Source organism: Gavialis gangeticus, unplaced genomic scaffold (genome assembly GCF_001723915.1).
Source record: "Gavialis gangeticus isolate Ggan-Ray unplaced genomic scaffold, GavGan_comp1, whole genome shotgun sequence".
Taxonomy (NCBI): domain Eukaryota; kingdom Metazoa; phylum Chordata; order Crocodylia; family Gavialidae; genus Gavialis; species Gavialis gangeticus.
In genome coordinates, this window is record NW_017728998.1 from 35,729,863 (window position 1) to 35,744,551 (window position 14,689).

The window sequence follows — 14,689 nt, forward strand, 5'->3', positions numbered from 1 at the left end:
TTTTTTTTTTTTTTTTACAAGATTCTTCAAAAGGACAAGTACTCCACAGTTGTCTTCATAACTGAGGCTGATCAAACAAGTGTTCTCTGTGGCCTGAGGAATAGATTCATCTGAAGTATTGAGACAGTATCCCTTTGAGGAAGAGTTTGATTGCCAGCTATGTTTCAGAAAGCCAAACACTTAAGCTAATACATGCACCCAATGGTAAGTTCAGTTAAATCAATTTTCTGAATTGTGGATGTCTATTTGTAGACTTTTGGAGATGAGGAAAATATTTGATTTCAAAATTACGGTTTATTTTTTCCAAAGGTAAATTAATTAATCTTTAAAGTAACTGCTAGTATTCCGTTAATTTCTGTGTTGTAAAACCTTAAATCTAGAAATTGGTTCATAAATGTTATGAATAGGCTGTCGATGCATTAATTATTTCAAAGTTACACATTTGATAACCTTATCTATTTAGTAATACTTGATAGTTAACTGTAACGCGTGGGTTCTTGAGTTCATTGCTGGAAGATGAGAGAACTTGTAGTGTGGAAAATATCTGTTAACCTCATGCTACAGGACTTTTGCTGGCTGCTGGTAGTGGACAGGAAAGACAATATTTTTCCACTAGCCAATTGTCTGTCCAGAATGATGGGGGGAGGGGGCTGAGATGGAGTGCTGCCACCCAACGCCCAATATTGTCGCCGTTCTGCCTTTTTCAGGGAGCCTCTGTGCTGGCTGGACTGCTGCAGTAGTGGCCTCTAGAGTGGCCTCTGCACCCTCTACCTATTGCAGCAGTCTGGCAATGGGAGATGCTGCCTGGCTGTGACCTGCTGCCACCTGTGACAACATCCAGGCCCTTGTCTGCAGCCCCATGTCTGTACATCTGCCAGACCTGGATGGGGACCGCAGGAGCCTTGCCGTCAGACTGAGCCAGCTTTCCACATGCCTGGCTTGATGGCGTGTGGCTCCTACATGTAGTGCTGAGAGCCTGGGTTGGTGGCAGGAGCTGTTTTGGTCCTATTTGAAGGCTCGTACCTGTGGTCTGGGTCGGCTCTGTTTGCCATGTGCAGCCCCTGGGTCTCAGATGGTGCTGCACCACTGCAGGGCTGTGCACCATGGGGGGCTGGGGGAGCAGGCATGTGACAGCCCCTCCACAACTTCCTCTCTGTCCCTGTTTACAGGGGACAGAGCTTGGGTCTGAGCCACTGCTGCCAGCTTTGCCCTTCTTCTGCCAGCCTCCAGTTACCTCCAGGAACACTCCATGAGCATGTCCTGTGCTGCTTTTTATCGGGGTGTTTTCTTTCGATATTAGGATTTCCCAGTATCAAATTTAGAGTCTGTGCTGCAAATAGGCCGTGCGGGGAACATTTTTCCCCTCTTACCTGTTAGGGTACTGTTTGAAAGTATGTAGAGAATGAGTTGTGTTTGGCTTTAAAAAAAGGCATCTCAATATTGTGAAATTAGAAAAAATAAGAGGTTGGAAGGTTAGGGGTAAAACTGTAGCAATGTGCTTACAAGACCAACTTAAAGAAGGTCGTGAAAAACAGTTCTCCAGGAAATTGAGGGCATGTATTTTAAATTATTATTATTATTTTTTTAGGGAGAAGTGACATGGGTAGAGTTGTCTATGAAAGCATATAGAATTGGAACATACTGTATTTTCTCTCACACAACGTGCGCCCTTTACTCCAGAGCCAACTGGAAGAAATCAGAATGCCTGTTGTTGTATCTGAGGACAAAGGCATCCCCAGGCATCCAGAAATTTTGGTGGACAAGTGGCAAAGTTAATTACTACAGCTCTTGGAGCCATGGCAACTTAAGACTGTCACCACTTCCTTCCTTGCCCCGTCACAAAATTTCTGAACCCATGGGGAGCTTCTCCCTGACCATACTCTGGATTGGTCTGGCATGTAGAGTTGGTGTGCAGCCAGACTTGGCATGCTGAATCCCACCGGCACACAGCCCTGGATCTGGTGTGCCAGGCCTTACCCCATGTGCTGGCTTCAGAGCTGTGGTCTGGGTCTGACCTGGACATAACTTGCATTACCAGGCTCAGTGCATGGCTGTGGGGAGAGCACATGAACCTAGACATGGCACGTGGCTCCACAGCCCGTACGCAGCTTCAGACCTGGCATGTGGTCTTGGACTCTGTGCACTACGTGTGACCTGGCCTGTGGCTCTAGAGCCAGTGTTCAGGACTGGGTTCAGCGTTTACCTTTTATCAGAGGTTTCCCCCCCCCACCCCCTTCAGGCTCCCCTTCAAAATCAAGGTGTGTACTATATATAGGGACATGCCGTATGTGAAAAATACAGTACATGTGTGTTACCCATTTTTCTTTTTTTCTTCTTTCCTTCTATGTTGAGGTTGGGAAATGATCTGCTTTTTTTTTGTTTTTGGCTTTTTTTTTGTATCTTTTTCTAGTACAATGTTCCTAGAAGTTTTTATATCTTCCCTTTCTCTCAATATATGTTTGCATACTTGCTGCCTTTTTAGGTTCTATGGGCTCCCCACTGTGTACAGTGGAGGCTGGGAATGTGCCATGCAACTAAATGTAAACTCTCCCTCTGTCCCCTTTTCCTCCCGCCTCAATAAACCATATTGCTTTAATATTTGTAAGTAGATCTGTCAAGCATTGGTGTGTAATCACAGTAGTTTTTCAGCAGTGGCTCTTATTTTCTGCAAAACAGTAGTACTGCTTTTCAGTGTATAAATGTTGGTAAGTTTAAACATTGATGCTAAAGAGCAAATTTTATCAAAGGTCTTAGTCTGTATTTTTGGCCATTTTAAAAACTTTGGCACAACATCATGGTCCTTCTCCCCTTTACTTTTTCCCTCCTGCTAATTAAAAAAATTCCATTTTACTCATCTAAGATTAGTGAGTAGTTATAAATATGTAGTTATTTCTTTCAGTTGTAAATGTTAGTTTCCAGTGTTGGAAAGTAGTAATGTCATAGAATTTACTTGGAGGTTGACTTATCTTAGGTGAAGAAATTGCGTTGAAGTGTGGTGTGATGTAGTTTTTGTCACTGTGCTTTACCTTTCAGATCTCTAGTCATTATGAGGTACCTTAGTGGGGACAAAATATCTCCTTAAGTTACTCAGTGCTTCATGAAGAATATGTACTCTCCATTCATGGGTAAGGATGCCTTTGTTTTTTATTGTTTTTTTTAATTCAGATATTTCAGGGAATATTTTCACTGTATAAGAATACTTCTGTCTTTCCATAAGTGATTTTTAAGATACACTTTGATTCACTAGACCACTGGTCATTGTCATCTGAGAGCGTATATTAAGTGTTAATAATTTCAGTCATTGACAACTAATTTTTGTACACTTTAGGATTATTGTAATCTAAAGAAGCAAAACTAATGTCATGATTCTCCTGCTTTATTCTTGGTGATCTTAGAGGAAAAGGAGCAGAATGATTGGTTGCATTTATGTAATTATCTAACTTCTTATTCTCCAGTTTGAGGTTACAGTTGTAGTGCTTTCAGGGGAAAGATTCTCTGCATCTTTGAGACACCTTTTTGGGAAAGTTTGTGAATACTGTAAGCTTGTTTTTAATTTTTCTTTTACAATTATGAGAGATCTGGCATTGAATACATCGGCATCTGAAACATACTACATACGCTTTTATTAGCTGTTTAAGCAATACATGCCAACTGCCATTTTAAAAAAAAAAAAAAAAACTGTTTTGAGAAATTGAGACTTTCCAAGAGGTTGGCAGCACTACTTGAATGCTGTATTCATCTAAATTAGTGTTCAAGTTCTGTTTATCCTGTTTTCTTGCATAAGGAAATGATTGTGCTACTGTGAATTAAAATCTAAAATAATTTTAGTATAATATAAAGACATTATTGGCAACTTCATAAAGTTGAATGCAGCTTTACACTTAAACAGTGGTTGACTCTTTATATTGATGTATGAAACGTAGTGCATCCTTCCCAAAATTTCTGCACTCCGTGAATAGATGTAATTTTCTGAGAATTTACCAGGCCATAGCTTGAATTGAAATTCATTTTTAAATGGGCGTTTTAAGAAATACAGCAAACAGTCATAAAGCTCTGATTGTAAATGCTAGTATCTTCCCATGAGGAAATGTCCTCTGAAAATAATTCCTTGTTTTTTCAGTGGAACGAAGCCACAGTGTTCTTAATAGAAAAGATAATGGATAATGCCTTTTTGGAAGCTATCATCTTTGCTGCTTAGCTGTCATTTGCTACAGATGACAACTGTAGAAAATAGACTTTTCCCCCAGATGTCCATTTTTGTGTGTATATCTGCCCAATGAGAACTAGAAGAAACACAACTTGTCTTGTGTGGCAGGTCTTAAGTCTAAGGTAATACAATTACCTATTGTCGACCCAAAACACACCTCTCTGAAACTCTCAGAAGTTCTCTTCTTGACTATTGACAGCAATCCTTTAAATCTGGTACTGCCACTGTTATGCTAGCTTTCATTACTGTCATCTTAGCTCATTGTAATAGAATTATTTTTTCTCAATTTAAATGTTTCATAACACTTTTCAAGAATTGAATGAGTTGAAGATTATTTTGCTCATCATAATACATTGGGAATTACCTGCTAGAATGCTAATGGTGTACAAGTTCAAATTAAAGAAAATGTTTTAATAGTATCTTGCCCAGTACATATTCTAACTTTACCTTTGTTTTGAATTTTGTTGCTTTGTAACTGTGTCTTTCTGTCTACATACCTGCTTTGTTGGCTTTCTGAATAATTAACTTTCTTTGCACTGGCTATCTAGTTTTTTTCTTATAACATGGATATTATTATCTCAAATTTTGTTGTAAAAGTGATCATTGAGATCAGGAAGGAACTCTAATATTTTTTTTTTAATCTGCCTCTTCTGACATGGAGCTGTTGTTCATATACAGTATCTGAAAGTGATGTCATTATATCAGAATATTGGGTTGAATGTTTAATGTCAGCTTGCTCAAATAATAAGCCACCTTGTTAAGATGAAAAAAAAGTTCTATTATCATGTCTCCAGAACTTACCTCAGGAGTCAAAGACATTAAAACTTATTCTGTATTCTGTGTTATAATTTGTATTTGTGTGATATTGTCAATTAACTTTCTATTTCACTTTCAAAACCAGAAATTGGCATGTTTTTGTTGTTATATATAAATCGGATTTTTTTTTTTCCTTTTCAGTGTCTACTTTGTCTTTTCTATCTGTGTCTTTTATAGGTAACTATATTTTCTTGTATTGTATTCTACCTTATTTTCTCTTGGCCTTTTTGGCAGGGGGCTTAATTTTGATATTTACTGCCTTTTGGTCACAATGGTCATAAGCAGAGGGAAATTGACCTGATTTATAACTAGCTCTATAGCTAGCCAGGCAATTCTGTTTTACTGTATCTAGTAATACTAGTAACTAGGGGTTTTAAATAGATTTTGTTATGCTTTACAGTAGTGGTCATCAACCAGTGGATCGAGATCCACTGGTAGATGTTGGAGCCTCTTGGAGTTGATCCAAGGCTGGGGTAGGTGGGCTAAGTGTCAATGTGCATGCATGCACTCACCTCAGCCCAGCAGGTCAGTTGGTGGGGGAGGGAGGGATTGGGGGTTAGATCAAGGCCCCCGTGGTAAGGGACAGTGCCGCAGAGACAGGAGCAGAGATAAATTGTGCCATGGTGCTCCTGCAGCTGGGAGCTTGGCCAGTTGCCAGACTGTGGCTCTCGCAGGCTAGGCTGTGGCTAGGCCACGTGCACCACCCCACTGTCTTTCTTCACGTAGATTTTTGTGACCCTGGGATCTCTGAGTCAACCCCTCACCCCTTCCCCCGAGACTTACCTGCTGGGGAGGGATGCCTCCAAATAATTTTTCTCCCTTTGCCTTGATCTGCCCCCTCTTCCCTCCTCACAGACTTACCTGCTGGGTGGGAAGGGAGGAGAGGGGTGGCGGCAGTGCTTAGTAGATCTTGGGTTGCTTTTAAATGCCAAAGGCAATCTTCTTAAAAAGGTTGGAGATCACTGCTTTACAGGGACTTGACCTGATTAAAGTTTAGGTACTTTGTTGAATGATCAGTGATTGAAGGAGTTGTCCCTATTTCTGATTCAGTCATGACTACAGAATTATTTTATTCTCTTGCAAATTATTCAGGATGCTTCACAGGACAGAAATCAAGTAACTGAGTCCTTGTCCCAGAAAATTTTACTTATTACATTTTAGCTGCAACAGCATGACTGAAGATTGCAGATGGCATGGTGTGTTTTAGTTAAGGAAAGACAAAGTTAACTGCAGATAGTCTTAGTCTTATTTTTAGGAAAAGACAATAATTATTCTGTAGATGTTCATATTGATATACTCCTATAGCTTAACAGTTATCTGTTGGTATCGACTCAACTCAAGGAGGCAGCTGGCCAATTTGACAGGCAGATTTGGCAGGCAATTTTACAGGGCTGGCTACCATTTTTGCTAGCATATCGCAGTGGGCCCTCCCCATGCCTGTGGCTGAGGGGCCCCTGTGGGCCCTGCCCAAATTTTGTGAGCTTGTGAAAGATGTCTGCCACCCCCATCCTTCACCACTAATAGGCTGAGGGCTATCTGTCATGTGGCCCCTCCCCTTGCTGCTGATTGGAGGGGTGGGGCCACGTGATGAACAGCCCTTTCATCCAGTCAGTAGTGAGGGGCAGGGGCAAATTACATTATTTCATATCTGGCATTTAACGTATTTATGCAAGTCAGTGCTTTGAAATCTGAAGGTATTTATAAGAGCTTTATACTAGGGCTGTGTGAAGCTTCAGTCACTGATTCGATTTGGCAGAGGTTTTGCCTGGTTCGGCGGCCGAATCTTTGAATCAGATCAGAAGACCCTTTAATCTCTCTGAATCAAATCGGAACCCTCTGAATCGATTCGGATTGATTCGATGATTTGGACATAGACACAGCTTAAGTGCTTTTTCTGCATACCTCAAGGTCCTAGGTGGCTCATGAATGCTGAGATGGTGGGGCGGATGGAGCATCCCACAAGAGTGGGGGGTCCCCAGGGCACTCGGTGGTGGGCCTAGAAGGGGACCAAAAGCACTTCTGGTCTACTTCCTGGTCTGCCGCGGACCCTCCCCTGGGCTCAGCAACTGGTGCCTCCTGGGTCTGGGGGGTACCTGAGGTCTCCCCACCACTGGTTGCCAATTCAGGGCCTCCATGTGCCCAGAAGTGCACCGGAAGTACTTGTGGTCCACTTCCGGGTCCGCCACTGAGCACGCTCTCCGTCCCTCCATGCTCCTGTGGGACGCTCCACGCACCCCATCAACTCAGCGTTCACAAGTCACGTCTGGTACCTCAAGGTATGTAGAAAAAACATTTAAAGCTGTGTCAATGGCCGAATCAGCATTGAATCTTCAGATTCGGATTCAGCCAATTCAGCGTCCAAGGGAAGTGGTGCTGGCTCCTACCTTAGCGGTCTTAAAAGGAGGCTTGATAATTACCTACCTGGGGTCATGTGAAGTTAAACTTACTAGGGGTCATATGAGCCCAGTATTCATTCTTGTCCAGGGCAGGGGGTCAGACTTGATGATCTGCTCAGGTCCCTTCCGACCCTACATCTATGAACCTATGGGATAGTGATCTGAATCAACTAATTGAATTGCTGTCCTCCAATTTGGGCTGAATCTGAATTGAATATCACTCGTTTCGCACACCCCTGCTATGGGTACCACTTATTACACCATTTTGTACTTTGTTCTTATCTCTTGTATGCATGATGCTCATCTGTAAGCAGTGGGCTTTACTTTTTCACTCCCCCACCCCTGTTAATTTTTTCCCCTTAATTTTTTCCAATGATAATCAGAAATGTGATGAATATACTGTTGTGTAAATCTGTCCCACTTGTAATGGGTACCTGCTTAATTAAAGTGGAGCAAAATAGGTCTGTTTCCCTTTCCCTTCAGTATTTATTCCAACTTGACTATATGTTCTGTTGAAATATCTCCCTTAGGAATATTGCAGACATACTACAATAAATGCATGGTATGGGACCTCTGACCCAAATTCTCTTAGACTTTTTATCACAAGTTAAGAGAAATGTGAGTCTTTATAACAAGTCAGTGTAAAAGAATTCAAGCTGCCTTTCTGTTATAAGCATAATTGATTTAAAAACTTAATAAAGGAAAGTTTGTTCAATGTTTTCTTCAACAGCAAAACTCATTAAAATGGTAAATAAGACTATACGGCTAAGCGGGTCTTTGGAGGCACAAATATTTCCACTTCTGCTTCCTTTTCCCTTCACATTTAATTGTATTCTGAAGATATGATAATCTTTGTAATGTATTTATCTTGTTTAAGTTCTGTTCTGGGGCCGTGGGATTATAGGGTTTATATGTGTATGGCATAGCCCAAAGAAGGGGTGTCAGAGATATGGCCTGCAAGCCACGTCTGACCTGTAGAGCCTTATCTTTGGGCCCATAGTATTTCCCATAGGTCTTGGACTGGCCCTGTGTGTTGGATTAGGCCAGATCTGGTATGTGCACTGCACACGGTGCAAACGGGACCAGTCTGCAAGTCCAGTTTGGCTTATTGACTGGCTACTCTAGTCTCTGGCCTAAAGTGATGGACCAACTAAAAATAAAGAAATATCTGAGACATACGAGCTGTGTGTTTTGTTTTGTTTTTTTAATCACGTTTTAAGTAGCAAAAATGTGGGTCAATCTTAATATTGATTCAATTGCTAGAAAATAGCGATGTATTTGAAAACTTACAAGAAGAACAATACACATCCCAGTAAATTGAAATAGTCTTTCTGGATTAATTCCCATGATTAGAAAATATGTAATGTGTAAAATTATTTAAAAACTAAATTGCAGAATACCTACTTCTTCTGCATCCTGTTGTTTAGTCTGCTATCTTTGTATAAGAGGTTTGTACAATAATGATACCTTTCTTACTTTTCATCATAAATTGAAGGGTCAAGCTCATTAACTAGCATTAGATTAAGTTAGAGAACAGTTATATTATTTCTAGTAGTTCAGCACCTTTCAAAAAGTCTAACTTTAATGACAAGCAGCACTTGGACAGTTTGGAATTGATGGGGGGAATCTCCTTATTCCTCTCTCATTTTTTTTCTATGACTATTTTTAATATACTGCATGTTTGGTACAAATCACTATTCAGACTTTTCTGAAAGCTAGATAGATAGATAGACTGCTATCCAGGCATACAATGCTATCCAGAAGAAAATGTTTTCAGCTTTAGAATGTCCGTCTTTAGGATAGAGTTATAAAGCATGGTGTCCAGGGGCCGTGTGCAGGGGAATCAACCATCAAAATTATGCCCTGTGAGGGGGAACATGGCTGAGTTTTAGTAATGGTGCTTTATAGGATTTCTTTCTTTCCTCTGAAGGTTATATTTTGTTAAGAGCTGGAATGCAAAATTGCTGTTTGAAAATTATTGCTGCTGTGCTTATGAGGACTGTAAGTTTTCAGATCATTTAGAGTAAGGCTATACAGCTTCTAAGCAGCTGGGAGGTTCATGCTGTGCTGGCCATACAACTTGGGCTCCATGCTGTGGGGGCCACATTAGTGGGGGCCAGGAGCCACAGGCCTGGGTGTTGTGCCCCACTCCCTGTCTACCACTGCATCACGTGTCTGTGCACATTCCTCCTGACAGATGACCCGCACAATTCTGGTCTTGCTTTTGGCTCTCAGGGCCTGATGCTACACCACTATGCCCCCCAAAAGCAGAAAGAATGTGAAAGTGGAAGGAGGAACCTGGTGACTCTGGTTGTTGTTGCAGCCTGATTTGGTGGGGGAGTCTAGCAGCTGGACAGGAACCTAGGAACCACAACTTAAACCTTTGTGGGCCATCAATTGGACAGCCCTATTTTAGAGCAAGGGTTTCAAACATAGCCTGTAGAAGGAGTGTCATTTTACACATGGGCCTTCTAGAGGGGCTAGGAATTTGGGGGCAGGGTGAGCAGTGGCACAACCAAATCCCCAGGTACAGTGCCCCATTGGGGAATGTGTTGGCAGTGGGGGTGAGCAATAGCTGCATTAACTCCTGTGGCACCCTGACCCTGGGTCTGGATCTGGCCCCTCTGGTGTAGATCCAAGCCCGAAGGCCAGGTAAATTTGATACTCTTGACCTAAAGTATCACACAGAAATCTATACGTGCTCTTTTCATGAGCTTTGTGAGTGTTGTTGTATTTATCAGTGAACACTAGCTAGTTCTATGCATGGGCTTGGTTAGTTTTTTCTTTGATGTTTTCAAGCACTCTTTCCACGTGAACATAAGAATTGCCATTTACCTAGTCAGGCCATAGAACCATCTTGCCCAGCATCCTGTGTCGCAGAGACGGAGAGTGGATGTTGAAAGGCAGAGTGTGCGTATGACCCGGGGTGGTTTTCTTACTGTTCCTCTCATTTGCAGCCTCCAGCATTTAAGGTCTAGGAAGTTCTGATTCAGAGACTGTATCTCTAACTCCTGTGCTCACTAACTACTGCTGCCAGTAGAATTTGGCTAATCCCTTATTGAATCTGGCTAAACTGTCCGCTTTTACAGTATCTAGTGGCAGTGAATTCCACACTTTAATTACATGCTGCATGGGGGAAAAACCCCCCCTTCCTTTTGTTAGTTTTAAAATAAAACCTACTAGTTTCATTTTGTGACCCCTAGTTCTTGTGTTGAGACAGTGTAAAAAATAAATCTGTGTTTACTTCCTCTTCACCATTTAGTGTTTTGTAAACCCTTATCAATGCCCCCCCCCCCCCCAGCATCTCTTTTCTAAACTGAATAGGCCTAGGCTCTTTAGTCTCTCCTAACATGGAAGCACCTTCATGTTGCTAATCATCCTTGTTGCCCTTCTGTGTACCTTCTCTAGTTCTTGTTTATTCCTTCTGAGGTGTGTGGACCAGAACTGGACACAGTATTCAAGGTGTAGATGCACCCGTGGATTTATGAAGGGGTATAATGATACTTTCAGTTTTGCTTATAATTCCATTCTTAATCCCTAACATTTTGTTTGCATTTTTGATGGCTACTGAGCCGATGTTTTTAACAGACTGTTCATAATGACTCCTGGATCTTTTCTGTGTGGTAACAGCTAACACAGAGCCCTTCATAGTATAGGTATGACTTTATTTCGAGGTCTGATTCTGCTAGTGATGATTATCCTTGTGTTTAATTGATTTAAATTGGGATGTGATCCCATGAGAAGGAAAAGTTGATCCCCAAAAAAGATAAGAAGCTGCTTAATATGAATGCTTTTGTGCATCTTGGTTAAGTGCTATTAAATGAAGTTAAGCTAAATATTTAATGCTATGGCCACACATTCCTGTAATTTATTCTAGATGGTTTAAATGTAATTACCATTTACTTTTCTCTTTGTATATAATGCAACAGTTTTTACAATTAATTGCACATAATTTGCATGTATAAGTGCAGTTATTGTACATATTATGGAAGCATGCATTTGAAAAATTACAGTTTAAATCTGGCTTGCAGTTTTTCACATAATTAAAATATAGTGGCATTACGGTAATATATTAACTACATATTTCCTAGTTGCTAGTGCATGAGAAACAACATGAATGGTCTGACTTTTATCCATTTTATTAATGTCCAATTGTAATTCCCAGGACAATTAGGCTAAAAATTACAACAAGGAATTCTGAATTAAGATTTTCATTAACATAACAGAACACTCATTCAGTTTAATTGAAAGAAATAAGTTATCCAGGCTTTGCCACATAAGTTGTTTTCTGGTTATCTATATCTCAGGTGCCTTGAGCTGTATTTTGTATATTGTCTCAGAATTTGCTTGTGTGTTTTACAAGTACAGGAATTGTTACAAGTAAGCTACGTATACTGTTTGCAGCTTTTGAAGAATAATTTTTGCAAGGAAATTGATTGATTTCATATTCATTATGGGACTCTAAATATACAAAAAAGCAGCCATTCTATTATTAGATTTTGATAGGTTTTTGCTTAAAAGCTGTGGATGTAATTTTTCAGTGCATTCATTAATATAGAACAAAAAGCTATTAAATTGTTGCATTCAAAACATCAAATGTTGTTTTAATTAGATGTTTTTAAAGTGCCATTCAGCAAATTGCATTTGATACTTTTCAGAAAGATAAATAGCAAGTCCTAGTCCTAAAGAGCTTTGCAGCCTAAATGCTGCATTCGTGAGTGACAAATAGAAAGTTCACAAATATTAGGGAGGACCGAGGGAAGGTTATAAAAAGTTTTTAAAAATAAGCTCCAGTAATTTTGGTTTAAAGTCATTGCCCTTATTTTTATCCTTTTTCTCTTTTTAGGATATTTTAACAGTTTAAGACTTGCATTTCATCAGAAGCACTAATGGACATTGACATGCCTTGGATAAAGTGGTGACGGCAGGACGCAATATTTGCTGTTTGCTGCAGAGGGGCTAAATTAACTCCACTTGGAGTTAAAAGCTTAAAGCAGTGCAGGTGTATCAAGATGACTGATCCTATGATGGATTTTTTTGATGATGCCAACCTTTTTAGTGAGACCTTAGAAGGTTTGTCAGATGATGCCTTTGTACAACCTGGGCCTGTTTCACTGGTTGATGAACTGAATTTGGGTGCAGAATTTGAGCCTTTGCACATAGACACATTGAATCATGTGCAAGATACTCAAGCTCAACAGAAGATGAGTGAATTTGAGCAGCTAAATCAGTACGATTCACTGAAACTTCACCAAGTAAATCAGTCATTCAACAGCCCAGCTGACAGTGTCTTATCACCACACTCTCAATTCAGTTGCTCACCAATCCATCCACCAAACCAATCCAATGGGATGTTTCCTGATGTTGCAGATGGTAGTCCTATGTGGGGTCATCAAACTGCCACAGCTATTCCAAATCAAAATGGGTCCCCTTTTCACCCAGGACATTCTCAGACTATGCAGCAAAATAAAAGCTTTGTAGCACACCATGATTTTGCCTTATTTCAGGCCAATGAACAGCAGCATCAGTGTGCCTCACTACGTTCACAACAAAGCAGAAACAATGCTAACGCAGGGCAAGACACTCTGAGTCAGCCAAAAAACTTCATGGAGGTTAATGTGTCTGCTTCACACAGAGTCAGTGTTACCCACCCACCTCCAGTTACTAATCCATCAGCTTCACAACAGCCTCTTTCTGTTAAACCATTTTCTCAGACTGCAACTGCTTCAATACATTTCTGTGGAAATCAAGAGGGAAATTTTGATGGACAGTCCCCAACCATGACTTCTTGTCCAGTCAATAATACCCAGCAGTTTTCTTATTCCTACTCTAACAACCACATTTCTTCTACCAGCCTTCTGCAGTCTTCTACAACTCTTTCTAGTAGCCAACAAACACATCCTTTGTCTGATTTTACTGGAAGTGATGCCTTTGCATCTCGAGCAGGGACCAAACAAGAAACCACCGAGCACTTGTTGAATCCTAACACACCCTTAAATTCAAATAGTTTCCAAATGTTGCATTCAGCGCATCCTCAGGGCAACTTCAGTAGTTCAAAACTCTCTCCTGTGAACATTAGTTTTCCAGCTTCTACTGGTTCTTCTCAAATAAACCATTTCAGTGATCCTATAGAAAGCAATGGTTTTTCATCTTTGGATGAGAATTTACTTCATCAAGTTGAATCTCAAGGTGAACCATTTACAGGGCTTGATCCAGAGGACCTCCTCCAGGAAGATCTCCTTCCCCAGTTTGATGATTCAGCATTTGTTCAGGACAGTGCAAGCCACGTATTAGAACATGACCTAGAACACCACATTACTCCACAGCAAGTAACGCAGTCATCTGATATTGCTCGGACACAGTCACAACAAAGTCAAATGCATCCTTGGCATTCTTCAGTTTCTAATCAGCATGTTCAAGGCAGAAATCGTGTAACCTTGCAAGGACAGGTATGTAGCACTTTTTGAGAGGTTTTAGTTTAATTGCTTCAGTGACTTTAATCATACTGGTAGGTATTCATGCCAACCCATAGGTAACTCAGTGTTTCTGAGCCACTTCTGGTCCTGGGGTATGAAAGAATAAGTAATTCCTCTAGCTTTGAAAAGAGACTTTAAGTACCACAAGTTCCACCCTCCCCCAGTAAAACTCAACGCTTAAATATAAATATTAGCTCTTAACACTGAATGTTTACAGTTCCTACGCCTCTCTAAATTGGTACTGTAAAACCAAGATACTTCATAGGGTTATGTTCTTTATCCCACCGTGAAGATCAGTTGTGCAGAAGTGCTGATGAAATGCAGCTGATCAAAGCAGTGTCCTTTGAAGTAAAAGCTGCAGCAATCAGCCAAACAGCTTGTTTTAATTTGTTAGTAGGCTGCTGAACCACCCATTTGTGGGTGATATGAGTTCTACTGTATCAAATAGCTATATTTGGCTTTTATTGGCTATTTAAACATTTACATATTAATTTAAATACCAGAGATAATTCATTTTATTGGCTACAGTTTTCATCTGGAGCAGACCACATCTAAATGCTGGTATCTTTTGCTTCAGTGAGAAGTCATTTATATATAATCTGTGAAAAAATAATATATAACTTTCCTTAATGTCATTAGTCTTTAAAATAAGCACAACTTTGACTCTTTTTAATGTGGTGTTTTTCATTTAGCATAGCATAAGCTAATACTTATTTTGGTGCATCTTGTGTGGTCAGTGTGACAGATGTCACGCTGGGTAATTTTGTGATTTTTGGGGGGGGGGGGGGGGGGGG

At 40.5% G+C, this 14,689-nt stretch overlaps 1 protein-coding gene across 5 annotated transcripts in view; it reads left to right on the forward strand.

The window, feature by feature from the left end:
* Positions 1 to 25: 25 nt before the first annotated feature.
* The window catches only part of CHD9 (chromodomain helicase DNA binding protein 9), a 214,656-nt gene continuing 199,992 nt past the window's right edge, over positions 26 to 14,689 (forward strand). For 4 of the 5 annotated variants that reach the window (XM_019505708.1, XM_019505710.1, XM_019505711.1 and 1 more), the window contains exons 1-3: positions 26 to 204; positions 3,034 to 3,125; positions 12,266 to 13,868. In XM_019505708.1, the coding sequence (XP_019361253.1) occupies positions 12,432 to 13,868 (1,437 nt within the window). In that variant the 5' untranslated portion in view covers positions 26 to 204; positions 3,034 to 3,125; positions 12,266 to 12,431. Of the gene's footprint in view, positions 205 to 3,033; positions 3,126 to 12,265; positions 13,869 to 14,689 lie in introns of those variants that run through there. The other variant, XM_019505712.1, reaches the window with a different exon arrangement.